The 12,414-nt window shown below is 42.2% G+C and overlaps 1 protein-coding gene across 2 annotated transcripts in view; it reads left to right on the top strand.

Annotated features, from left to right (window-relative positions):
• Positions 1 to 11,143, top strand: part of ZDHHC8 (zinc finger DHHC-type palmitoyltransferase 8) — a 109,590-nt gene extending 98,447 nt beyond the window's left edge. Inside the window, exons 8-12 of one of the 2 annotated variants that reach the window (XR_010082671.1) lie at positions 51 to 168; positions 898 to 1,007; positions 3,895 to 4,931; positions 6,241 to 9,667; positions 10,333 to 11,143. Coding sequence is in view for 1 of the 2 variants with exons in the window: in XM_063415586.1 (XP_063271656.1) it covers positions 51 to 168; positions 898 to 1,007; positions 3,895 to 4,931; positions 6,241 to 6,412 (1,437 nt within the window). In the remaining variant the exon portion in view is untranslated. Of the gene's footprint in view, positions 1 to 50; positions 169 to 897; positions 1,008 to 3,894; positions 4,932 to 6,240 lie in introns of both variants that reach the window. The other variant, XM_063415586.1, reaches the window with a different exon arrangement.
• Positions 11,144 to 12,414: the final 1,271 nt, after the last annotated feature.

The raw sequence follows: 12,414 nt of genomic DNA, 5'->3' as shown, positions 1-12,414 counted from the left end.
TTATTTAACCAAGTTGCATGAAATGATTGATTTTTTTGGATCATTTTCAGTCTAAAATCAGCCTGGAAGGTCTGGAGGATAAAAGTATGGATGTGCAACCACCTCTCCCACCCAAAGGAGATCCAAGCAAGTACTCTGAGCTCAAAGGGCAGCTGGGCACCACTGAAGGTATAGTTGCATGATCAGTGTTTTATTTTTATTAATAGGAAACTATTTGCACTTCTTATAAAGGTTTCTTTTATTCTTTCAAAACACGGGATCTGGGTGAAGGCTTTTTTTTCTGTTTATAGGATTTCCAGACCAGGAGAATTAACAGCAGAAAAGGAAGAAAAAAGCCAGCTTGAAGTGGTTCATTCAGGCCTAGGTTGAATATTTAATGTCAGTTTTGCAAAGTTTATAAACTCTTTTAAACCCCTTCTTAAATCAATTTTTAAATGAAAAACGTCAAAGGAATCTAAGGAATCAGAAATATTAGCATGAAATTCTTAGGCATTGCAAACTGAATTATTTCATTTGTAAGAATGTGAACTTTATGCTTTGATACTATTAAAAAAACCCTTTTTTTTCCAGACAGAACTAGTAGCTGAATTCAACCCAAATATTTAATATATCAAATTAGGCAAAATTTCTGCTCACCAAAGCATGTCACACCACTCAATACATTGTGCCTTGTTTCTTCTTCTCTGTCGATGGCTGATCTGGCAGCAGTGTGCTGTGACTGCCATAGGGACCCCATTGATTTTGGTGGAATGCTGCACAAAACTCCTGCAAGTTTTATTCCCTCCAGAACAGATCCGTTTGCAGAGACGATGGGTGACAAGGAATTACGGCTGACAGCTTTCTGTCCACACACATTTTAACAGAAAGTACTTGTTTGTTTTTTATTTTCTTTTGCAGAAGGTGGCCTCTCCCCCAAACTGATCAGCCCTCCCACTCCTGCCATGTACAAATACCGGCCAGCTTTCAGCAACAACCCCAAAGTCCACTACCACGCCACGGCCGAGCAGGTGAGCCAGCCCGGGAGCTTCTGCTGCAGCTCCTCAGGCAGTGTGGGGCTGAGGATGAACTCACTGCAGGGCTCTAGTGAATGTCAGTGTACAAGTAAATAACACTTGGCACTGCTGTGTGACAGGGCATTATTTTCACTGTGCTCCTTATGGAAGCATGTCTGATTTCACAGCTTCCCCCTGCTGACGTGTCTGTCCCGCTGCCAGGCGTGCCGGTGTCTCGGCCTGATCCTGGGGTGCTGGGAAGTGTCACCTCCCATTGGCTTCTCCTGGCAGAGGTGCCACCTCACATTCCCTTCAGAGGGAGCTGGGCATGCTGAGGAGTTCTCTGGATCAGACCCTTTAGCCAATACTCACTGATTCCTTAAGGTGTTAGCTTGCAAAACAGAAAGAACTTTTAAAGCATCCCAAGAGATATTTTAGTGAAAATTAGCAGAAGACTCTTCATGTTTGACCTTCACTAGAACCTATTCAGTGCATTTGGGACAAATATATGGGAAAATATATGCAAAAAAACACCTTCCTAGCACTTGGCATCATTTTCACATATCAAGAAAACTGAGGCCCAAACAATTAGACAGATTTGCTGTGGAATTTTGACAGTTTTCTCTTTTGCTTAGAAGTTATGAAACCTATTTCTCGTGGATTTATTGCAAATATTCCATGGCTCCCAGGACCTGAGAACAGCATTTGGAAAATCACTGGTCTAACTTGTATATTTGCAATATGCATCCAAGTCTTCACACACCAGTGGAGACACCCTTAAAAAACACATACCACACAGAGTGCTGTTTTCTCAAAATTAATTTCATTCAGGTCCTTCAGTGTCACCCCTGGAATAACAAGAAGGGGGTGATAAGAAGGAGTATTATAAAAGAACTAAGGAAAGGAAAATATGGTAGATAAAAATAATTGACTGCAGCAACACTCCAATAAGACAGAATGTTTCTTAAATGGTGAGGAAAGCTTTTTGTGCATCCTTCTCATTTTGAAAAGAAAGATGAAAAGTGATAGATAGTGGAATTCCAGCTATGATCAAGTTTAAGTTTTAGTCTTTCTGCAGTAATGGTAAATTTTATTCTCTGGATTTGTCCACTTAATGAAGAAACAAGTGGCTTATGAAAGGGAACACAAGAACAACAGTGTGTTCACTGTATCCAAAAAGTTTAATATCCTATCAATTTCATTTTATTACATGAAAAATGGCTTGGTATCCAGTTCAAAATATTCTCTTTACAGGCATCATGTAGCAATTTTGAGCTGTGGAAGCCACAGCATTGTGAATCATAATGCCAAAAGTCAGAGAGCCAAGGAAGGCAGGCTTGTTGTGTTCACTCAGTGCACAGCCAGAGATGCAATATAGATACAGGGCAGGTTCTGATTAGGCCAGGGGACTGGGCAGTGCTGGGAAATGATAACAGCGAGCAGCACCTTCACTCTGAGGGTTGCTGTTTCAATCTTAACCCAAAACTGTTGCTGTTGCTGACTGGTGTGCAAGCCCTGGGGACTTGTTCAATTTTATAGTAGTCACAAGGCTCTAGCAGTCAGCTGGGAGTATCATAAAATGGGGTTCACGTGGTGAGCTGATAGGAGGGCATGGATTTGTCTGCCAAGCCTAAGCAGGAGGAACAGAGGGAAAGAGGCTGGGCTGTGTGAGGAATGCCATGGTGTCTGTTCTGTATCAGTTCCTCACTGTCAATGTAATTCTGCTTTTGAGCAGTGCAAGCTGCTAGGAAAGAGGCATTGGGACACAAGGATAAGTAGCAGAAATATTCTTACAAGCTACGTCACTGCTCTCATCCTCCTTTACAGGCTGCCACTTGGTCTCCTTTTTCCAGAGAAGGCCAAATTTAGCACCATGCTCTAGAAGAGAGTGAGCTGTTTTGCATATTTCTCTATCTTCTAGCTGAACGGAAAAAGCTTTTTAAAAAAAATCCACAGTGTCATTCAGTTTTTTCTTTCAATAGTTTTCCTTTAAAAGAAACTAAAGAGCAAGCTGTGTGAGCTGCATTTCTGATTAAATATGTGACTGATAATAATTTTTTGTTTGCAGAGCCAGTGTAGCTAATTTATTCTGCATTATGGCAAACTCTTCCTTAAAAATAACACCCAAAACTATTTGCTTAGCACAGAATGGCAATTTAAGTGAACAGAACTCTGAGCAATTTTCACAGAGTAAAACAAAGTGAAGTCATATCTGTTTTCAGAGCACATAAATAAATTATGGCCTTTGTTTATTTTTCTGATGTGGCCACTTTCTCCTACACAAGCAATAAAAAAGAGTAAATTGCTTTATTTTGTTGTCTAAATGGTGGGAAGGAGCCTCTCTGGTTTAATTAGTTTAAATTTGTTTGGTGCCTAATTTTGAAGACCTATGACCAGAAATTCAGAATTACTGAATATTCATAGAGCAGAGTAGAGCAGCTAAGAGTGTGCTGGTCCCTAGTGTGTTGAAATGAAGCTCAAAGTATTTCTGTCTCAGCACACAAAACCAGACATCCCTCAACTCAAAAGCTATTTGTAGAAAATGTGAAGTGCAGTGCTTTTTCCAAGGGCAGTATCATCAGATAACAATCTCATTTACCTTGACTGAGACGTGAGTCTCAGCTTGGGTCTCTCATTCAGCGTTTTCAGTGTCCATGTATTAACTTACTTTTTACTGTCAATATTATTTAGCACTTACTATGAGTAACTCCTTCTTGCCTCTAAGGTGCTAATCCATATTTTGAATAGAGTCAGGAGATTTTCTTGTAATGAGCCTGGGCTGAGAGTCGGAGGGAAGAGTCAGCCAGTCATCTTCAGCTCTGTCCTTCCCACGCACTCACCAAGAGCAAACCTGTACTTACGTGTCACTGGCTTCTGTTTCTCATGTTCACCTCTTTTTTAGATCACCTTGCAGGAGGGACACAGTCAAGGGGCTCTGATAGAAGAGGATGGCAGGAGCCTTGACTACCAGTCTGAACCCAGCTTGGACATCCCCAGCTACCGGAAGAGCTCCCTCCACAAGACCTATCAGTCTTCCCCACTCCAGATAGATTCCTTTGCCATCAATTCACGATCCCTGAGCCTGAAATCTGCTGGCAGGAGAGGGACAGACAAAGTCCCCCTTCACCCAATGAAGTCTGAAGGGGCGGCTTCCACCCCTTACAAAAGCATCTTTTCTCCCAATTCCCTGTCCAACAGAAATGGGAGTCTTTCGTATGACAGTTTGCTGAACCCCATGTCTCCCTCGGGGAGGAAGTGCATTGCCCACTCTGCAGTCAGCTCTGTCGGGTACCACTCCCCATATTTGTCAGCCAAAATGTGCCACCTGCGGGGCAGCGAGCTGCAGCGCCAGCCCCCGCAGAGCTTCAGCCCGGTGCTGGGGAGCCCGGCCCCGCACCAGCGAGAGCCCTCCCCGGTGCGCTACGATAACCTTTCCAAGACAATTATGGCATCCATCCAGGAAAGGAAGGAGATGGAAGAGAGGGAGAAGCTCCTCCACTCGCACCCCGACTCGGTGTTTGCAGACTCGGGGGTCTACGACACGCCCAGCTCCTACAGCCTGCAGCAAGTGAGCACGCTCTCGGAAGACCCGCGCAGCATGGCCATGCGATACGGATCCAGGGACAATCTGATGGCTGCCACCAGCTTTAGCACAAGGAACCCTATACTGCAGTCCTCAGTGTCTTCACTCTCAAGTGCAATGACAAGAGCACCAAGGACTTCCACAACCTCTCTGCAAGCTGATTTAGCCAATAATAATGTGCAGTCCCATCAAGCACTACAGGGCAGGGTGAGCAATGGCTCCTACAAATCCCCAGGCCACCAGGTCCCGTCGTCCCCCACAGGGATGCCTAGGTCACCCTCTTACGGAGGCCCGAAGGCTGTGTCGTTTGTAAACACTGTGGAAATTACAGAGGTGCAATCAGTGGGAGCACAGAGGTATGTACTGCCTGAGGGCTGAGAGCAGTGGGAATCTGCCTGCCAGCAAGGGCAGAGCGCTGCGCTGGAGGCACGGCCCAGAGGAGGTGTTTGCTGTGGGCCACGAGGGCGGGAGGTTTGTGGGTGCTCTTCTGTCACACCCCCACAGCAACCTCATCCTAACAAAATGTTTGCCCTTCTGCTGTGCCTTGAACTGCAGGTGGTCAGTTTTGCTGAACTGGAGAATTATTTCCAAGGTTGAGGCAGATTATCCCTCCCCTTATGCACAAAAGAGTGGAGCTGTTTTAGTTTGCAGCCTGAAGGGAGGCTGACCCAGACATTGCATGGATACAGAGGCAGAGCTGGGACCCTGCTTGTGCTCCATACCCTGCACTAGGGAAACAGGCTGAGACCAGTCCTGGTGCTCGGCATAGAGGGCTCTGTATTTGGCAGTGTTGAGTGTCCATAGTACAGAACTGCTGCTAAAAGCACAGAGCTTCATGACATTACCTTAAGGCCTTGCTGCTTCCTTCCTTTTTGTGAGAAAGCGTAGAGAGAGAGGATTTGCTGTGCCCAAAGCCTCAGTAACTGCCACCTGAGCAAGATCCTCAGCTGCAGCTTCTGCATGTGCTCCTCTTTTCCTTCTGGAAGCTGTGGAGCTTGCAGAGCCTGAAGAGGTCATGATCCCTCTGAGGATGCAGTATTTCAGCTTAGTTGGGACCTGGAGGGCTGCTCTTCAGAAATATCTGAGTTTCCTTTGTATCTGGTACTTAACTGCGCTGTGCTGGCCTCTGGTTAAGGTCTCAGGTTTCTCTCTCCTATTATCTAAAGTTTTGGAAAACTTACTGAAATGTGGGAGAACCACTATTGTAGGTCTCCAGAAGTTAAGTGCCAGCAAGTTGTTTCAGAGATGAGCAACAAAGTTTTGTTTTCCTGGATATTTAACTGGTAAATGTTTTTTCTGAGAATTTATTTCTGATTTTAAGACATAGTTTGGCTTAAGGTCAGTGGTGAGCAGTGGTGACAGTTAAACCCTCCTGCGTCCTACAAATGCCTACGCAATTAGTTTGGATCAACAAAGCATTTAATCAAGTAATTAAATGAAAAAATATTACTGGGGCTGGTCCACTGACCTAATGGCCTAATTAATTCTCCCATTTCAGTGGCTTTTCATCAAGTGCACTGGCTTCAACCAGCTTGTTCCCAGGCTTGAATGTTTTGCAATGCTGGGAGCTCAGGGTGACAGGGGTAATTGCTGATTCTGAATGAAGCCATTCTCTATCACACTTTGTCACTAATACTGCATCTTTTGATATTTCCTGTGATGCAGGGATGACATGCAGTTGAAGACACCTCACAGTAAAATAAATGGACAGCCAAAAGGAATAGCCAGGTTGGGTTCAACATCAAGTTCCCAGGGGACGCCTGTCAGCCCTGCTAGACACTCAAATGTTAAGAAGGTGTCTGGAGTTGGTGGAACAACCTATGAAATTTCAGTGTAAAATAAAATGAATCGAAAACAAAGAGCCATCCACTCAGCCAGCCATGAAGCTAGGAGCACTGTGAAGACTCAAATAACAACAAAGAAGGAGCAGCAGCAGTCGGCCACTCTCCTTTTCTTGTTTTGGGTTTGTTCTGTTTTCATCTTTCTCTTTTGGCCAAAAACCAGCTGCAGCCTTATTCTTGAGGGAATAATAAAATTGTACAGTCTATCAGACTCTTCCTGAACCGACAGGCGGGAACTGGCTACGACCTGAGACCACCACAGAGCGGATTTCCTTCCTGCAAGAGAGCGCTAAAGCCATTGTGCGCGTGTCTGTCCAACCACTCTGTCGTGTACCAGTCATGCTGTGAAGAAGTCAGTCCAGGAGCAGTCATTTTCCCATGCCCCTTCCCAGTTCTTGTGGCCAGCGATGTGTCCAGCAGGAGCCAGAGGACCCACTGCTGTTTTCCTGCTGGCATGGGAAGTAGAGTTCCTGCGCTGGGCAGGAGCTTCTCCTTGTCCCCCGGGTGCTGCAGCTCAGGTTCCTCCTCCTAGGAAGGAACAAGGCAAGGCCACTTGGGCTGCAGACACCGTGTCATCTTCAAAAGCCTCCCTGGTCCAGGATGGGGGCAGAAGAAAGGATAGCAACAGCTTCCCCCTGTCTGCCATCGGCCTCCTCGTGTGTGAAGTTGTGTGTATGTGTGCGTGTGTTTGTCTCCATGGAAAAGGACCGCAACACCGGCAAGGATCTGCCACTCTGACCTCCTGCTCCCTCTGGGTTTGAAAGGCTTCTCCGACCCGGAAACGAAACCAAGCAGATGAGAAATGTTCAGATGGAAACGTATTTTAAACAGCCGTCAGCTGCTTTCCCTGCACCCTCCTTACCTGTTGGATTTAGGCAATAACAGAGTTTACTGCCTTGCCCTGGTGCCGTCAGCGTAATCCCGCAGCGAGGTTACCGTGAGCTGTCGAATTCACAGTGTGTGTAACTGAGCCAAGCGTGCATCTGAAGGATATAAATTTTCTGTCTGCTTAATTACTAGCACATTCCCTCTGGTCTTCAATACTGTTAGACAAAGGATTTTCAATTTGGGTTTTTCCTCCCTGGGGAACAACTTTTTAAAATAATATCAATCAAATCTATTTAACATTCTGAGGTTTCTTTTTCCTGTCTCCAGAAAACTACATTTGCTTTGTTGGATTTAAAGACAACTTTACCGTAAAAAACAAGAAAGGGGTGCATTACTTTTATCAAAAATATAAGGACTCTGGCAAAGCTAATTTTGGGACGAATGGATTTTTATTTCTCTGTTCTTTATCTCCTTTTCCTTACCATTCAGTTACCACCTCAGAAGTCAAAAGTACTGAGATCTGGACCAATGCTAACTAGCCAGATCATGTGTGCAATTAAGAATATCCTGAGCGACTGTTGCCAAAGTCACTAAAAATTCTTATTTATCACTGAGCCAGTCAGCATACAAGACCTTGACTTCCCACCTGGTTCTCTTGGTGAATAGTTTTGATTAGAGATCTAAATCCATCATTTTTCAGGATATTTGTTTCAAGGGGTTAAATCCTTTTCAGTCCTTGACTATAATGGAAAGCTCTCCAGGTATTTGGTAGCAATTCAGAATGTGTTCATAACATCTTGTTTGTTTTCATGTATGTTGAGGTTAATTACTCCAGAAGGCAAATATTGACCTTAATTTTGCCTGGATAAAATTTATATTTTGATTTGATGAATCTTGACATCTGCTGCAATACATGGTTATTATGTCCCTTGTATATCACATTATTTTTTGAAGACAAAGGTTGAAGAGAACATACAAAAGTTAATCATCTCTCTGTGTAATGCTCTATGTTGCCTGAAGGGAGAAGCCTGGAAAGCAATGCATCTGCAATAGGCTAAAGTTCTGAGAGAGTGAAGTAGAAATCAGCGTGCATTTTATTGCCTTGGTGATATTTTAAATGCCTGGTGTAGGGATATTGCAGAGCAGAGAAGCAATAGTCTTTCTATGCAGATTTGCTCACTGGCAGGTAGAGCACTGTCTTTAGTTGGAGGCACCACGGTACCAGAAAGATGCTGGCAAACTGGATCAGGTACAGATGGAGCAATATATATTAAAGAAGTGAATGGGCTGGCTAATGAGAAGATTTAAAGGGCTAAAACATGCCACTGGCTAAGCAATGAAGTGGAAATTGAGTATCATAATTTTATGAGTATGTTACTTAAAAGTCATAAAACCAAAGGTAAATCAAAGGGTTGTCACTGGTAACCAATGATCTGCATTTAGAATGCGGCAGAAAAGATGAAGAGGAAGGAGAAGTGGAATAGTCTTCCAAACAGAGTTTTGGACAAACTGTTTAGGACAGTCAAACTGCATTTGGACAAGTCATTAAAATTCTTCTGTGAGAGGTGAGCCTGTAGGGACAAGGGATAGACCAGATGGCCTTACAGATTTCTTCCATCTTTAACTGTTATTAATCTGCAGTCTACCCTGATGTTAACTCCTCAGGAAGATGCAGTACCTCTTTAAGACTGGAATTCACTCTGGTGCATAGAGTATCACAAGAATTACTTGTTTTTAAAGTATCATGTATGCCACATGTAAGCCCTGAAAAAGAGGGGGTACGAAACACATGGGATTAGGGAGTGAGACAAGGGCACATTTTATCATGTATCTTTGAATACGTACATGAAATTCATGCAAGCAAGGCTGAAAATTTGCACCAATGTAATATTTGAGATTTGCATCCCAGTGATGCTCCACTTTGATCGTTCTTTCTCTTGCATTTATAAAAGAAAAAGCTACTGAGGAACTTGAAGGGCCAAAGAGCCTTTGAAGTTAACTACATTAGTTCATGAGAGAATTTCTCAGTAAGACTAAACACAGTATTGTGTGTATAAAGCACTAATATCCAGGGTTATTTTGACATAGTTCACAAGGGGTAAGGGAGAAAAAAAGGATGCACTGTGTCAGTACAGGTTCAGCAGTAAGGATTATGTATTTTGTGAGTAGTTTTGCCTACAGTTGAGAGACATTCAACTTTTTCATAGGTTTACAATGGTACCAAAGTTTTGGGGGTTTTTTTGTTGTTGTTTTTTTCTTTTCTTTTGAGGTTTGCATTTAATTCAGTGCACATAGCCTGGAGTAATTGGTTCAAATTTTCTGAAAGAATAATCTAAGCAGAACTGTTAACAGGAGATTGCATGCAGCAAATTCAGCCTCATTTCCATCCAAGGCACTGAACCTGCAGCTATTTACTCATAAATGTAAGTGTCTGTTCCATAGTTCCTGTTGTGGGACTGGGGACCTATTTATTAAACCTAATTTTTGAGCAGAATGCAGTCCACAATAAAGTAGAGTTCTTTAAGCAGTTTACAGATCAGCAGTAAGGTTCTTCTACCCAGATACCCTGTTTTTACAGACACTGCAGGCCAAATCTTCAGCTGGTATAAATTGGTGTGGCTCCATGAAAGCTCATTTAATTGATGCTAATTTATAGCAGGTGGGGATCAGCCATGAAAATCCAGCATGAGTTAACACATCCTGTAAAGTAGCTTCTTTATTTTTGTCATGCTTACTTCATGTTGCAAAAGTCTTAAATATTTTCAACATGTTTTTATTTGTAGCTGTGGATTGTATTACTTATTTAAAAAAGAGCAATAGGTTTTTTTAGTTTACGCATCAGTTTTCATTGCATATTGCATTTTATTATCAGTTTGTCCCCTGTTCATATGCTCCCATTTAGCCTCCAGGTTTTCATTGTAGTACTTTTCTGCCTTGAAAAGTTGGATCTCTATATCTTTAATTGTGTAATATATTGAGTATTATGGAATTAAATGTACCTTACTACGTGGGTGGGAGAGAGAGAAAATATTTTTACTTGAAGCCTTAATATTTTCTTTTTTTACTACTTTGTTTGTTGACCTCATAGGAAAGTCTGAATAGCAAAGACTTTGAAACTCCGGGCCAAATACTGCACTGACAGACAACCAGCATTTGGCCCCCATGTCAAAACTGGATGCAGACATAACCTGAAGTGAACAAGGGAAAAAGCCTCAGGGTGGCATATTTTCCTGAAGATCATTAATGCAGTCTCCAAACATGTCTGTAAGCAAGTACAATAAAGAACTCTTCAAGTCTTGAATTTTTAAGGAAGGCGTTAGCAGGAACTGCCCTAATATCTTACATCTGCTTTTTTTTTTTTTTTTTTTTTTTTTTTTTTTTTTTTTTTTTTTTTTTTAATTAAGCAAAACAAATGTATTTACTCAGTTTGGTCCAGCCAGCTCGGGGGGTTGCACAGAGCTCTGTGTTGGTAGCCACGTGCAGCACAGGAGCTGTGGGGTGTTGCTGTTCTCATTCTAACCAAGCGTGAAGTTGTGTCAGCCCGGCCCGCGAGGATCCCTCCCGGGCCCCGCAGTGGACGTTCCTCAGATGATGCCTACTCTCCTACAAGCCTAATATGGAAATTGCAATGTGGTTTTCTTTGGACTATATCTGTGGTCCAGACTAGAGATATATAGAGAGATATATATATATAGTCAATATTTTTTTGTGTGTGTGGGAAAGATGGGGTCAAGCTTTTCTGTCTCTGACAGTCTGGAAAGTTAATGTCGAACCGTTTTTATGGTCTGTATTTCACCTGTTCTGCCACCTTGAATTGTTGGAATGTATCCGTGCAGGCTTTGTGGAGCTCTGTCTGTAACCTTTTTTGTGGCTCTCGTAATACATATATATTTTTTAAACCTTTGAGTCACTTCAGTATTTTCAAGTGTCTGTTTCTGCCTCAGATGCATTCGTTTGCTGAGATGGTTCATGGTGCACTGACCTCTCTCACTCCCACTTGTGCAAAACCTGAACTGGAAGAGCAGAACTGGAAAGGACGGTTCCAGTGCAAAGGATAAAACCAACAAAATATTAAAAGAGTGACTGCAAGTTAAATCTCATTTTCAAGATGCTTATGGTAGAGTAGGAAATATGGTGAGTCTTTAAAAGAGTGTCTCCCAGTTGTGACCAATGAATCATGTTTGGGAGGTCACAGCAAGTGGTCTGTGAAACAACATTAAATGAAGTTTTCTGTACTGTTTATTTAGGTTGTAGGGTTAATAGGGGTCCTGTGGTCCAGCACGGTTTTGAATCACTGCCATAGAAAAATTTTTATATTGGTATTTGTTGAATACATTCTGTCCAGGTCATCTGGGTTTATAAATCCTGAACACGTGCAATTCTTAATCTGTCTTCATCTGTCTATCTGTTTGTAGTCTTTGGAAATATGTCCATTTGATCTGTCAGACTGTCTTACAGCACACACAGCTGCCAAGCCCTGCAGCTGCTGCAGGATTTCTGATGCCATAATTTGCATATATAGGCTAATTGCATTAAGCAAGGATCCATTCGAGCATGTTCATTATAAATGCCAGTCATATTTGTGTGCTGTTGTGTCTTCACATGGCAGAGATTACCTTTTATATAAAATGGCCCAAACTGTAATCACCAGGCTCCATTGATGCTGGCTACATCAAGCAGGATTGTATAAGGCCATGATCTGTTTCAATACATTTATTTAAAGATATCTTGGCTTACAGCAAACTTGGCTTTCCTCTTTCTAAGTAATGGGTAAATTATCCAATTTTGTATTTCTTTTTTTCATTGTTATTTTTTCATTCTGCAGGAGAAGTTTAGGTTCCCATTTTGGAACATAATAAGGAGAGACAAAGGAAACTATTTATACAGGTGAATATGTCTTTTAAGAGAGAATCAGTTTTAAAATAAATAGATTAGAATTACTGTCAAAATTGGTTTTGTTCATCTTGTTACAATAACTTGAAATTTAAAGGAAGGCTTATTTCACAGTTGATGTCTCTAACCCTGAAACATTTTTAAAATGTTTGGGTTAAACATTTCAAATTATATGAAGAAACATGATCTACTTTTACAGATTAAAACAGTCCTGGAGAAGTGATGGTACATTTTACAGTGCCTTATATATATGTGTATATATTTATATGTATATATA

The sequence above is a fragment of the Prinia subflava genome, chromosome 19 (assembly GCF_021018805.1).
Source record: "Prinia subflava isolate CZ2003 ecotype Zambia chromosome 19, Cam_Psub_1.2, whole genome shotgun sequence".
Taxonomy (NCBI): Eukaryota; Metazoa; Chordata; class Aves; order Passeriformes; family Cisticolidae; genus Prinia; species Prinia subflava.
Note: the sequence above shows the minus strand (reverse complement) of the source record. Positions and strands in the feature narration are given on the sequence as shown.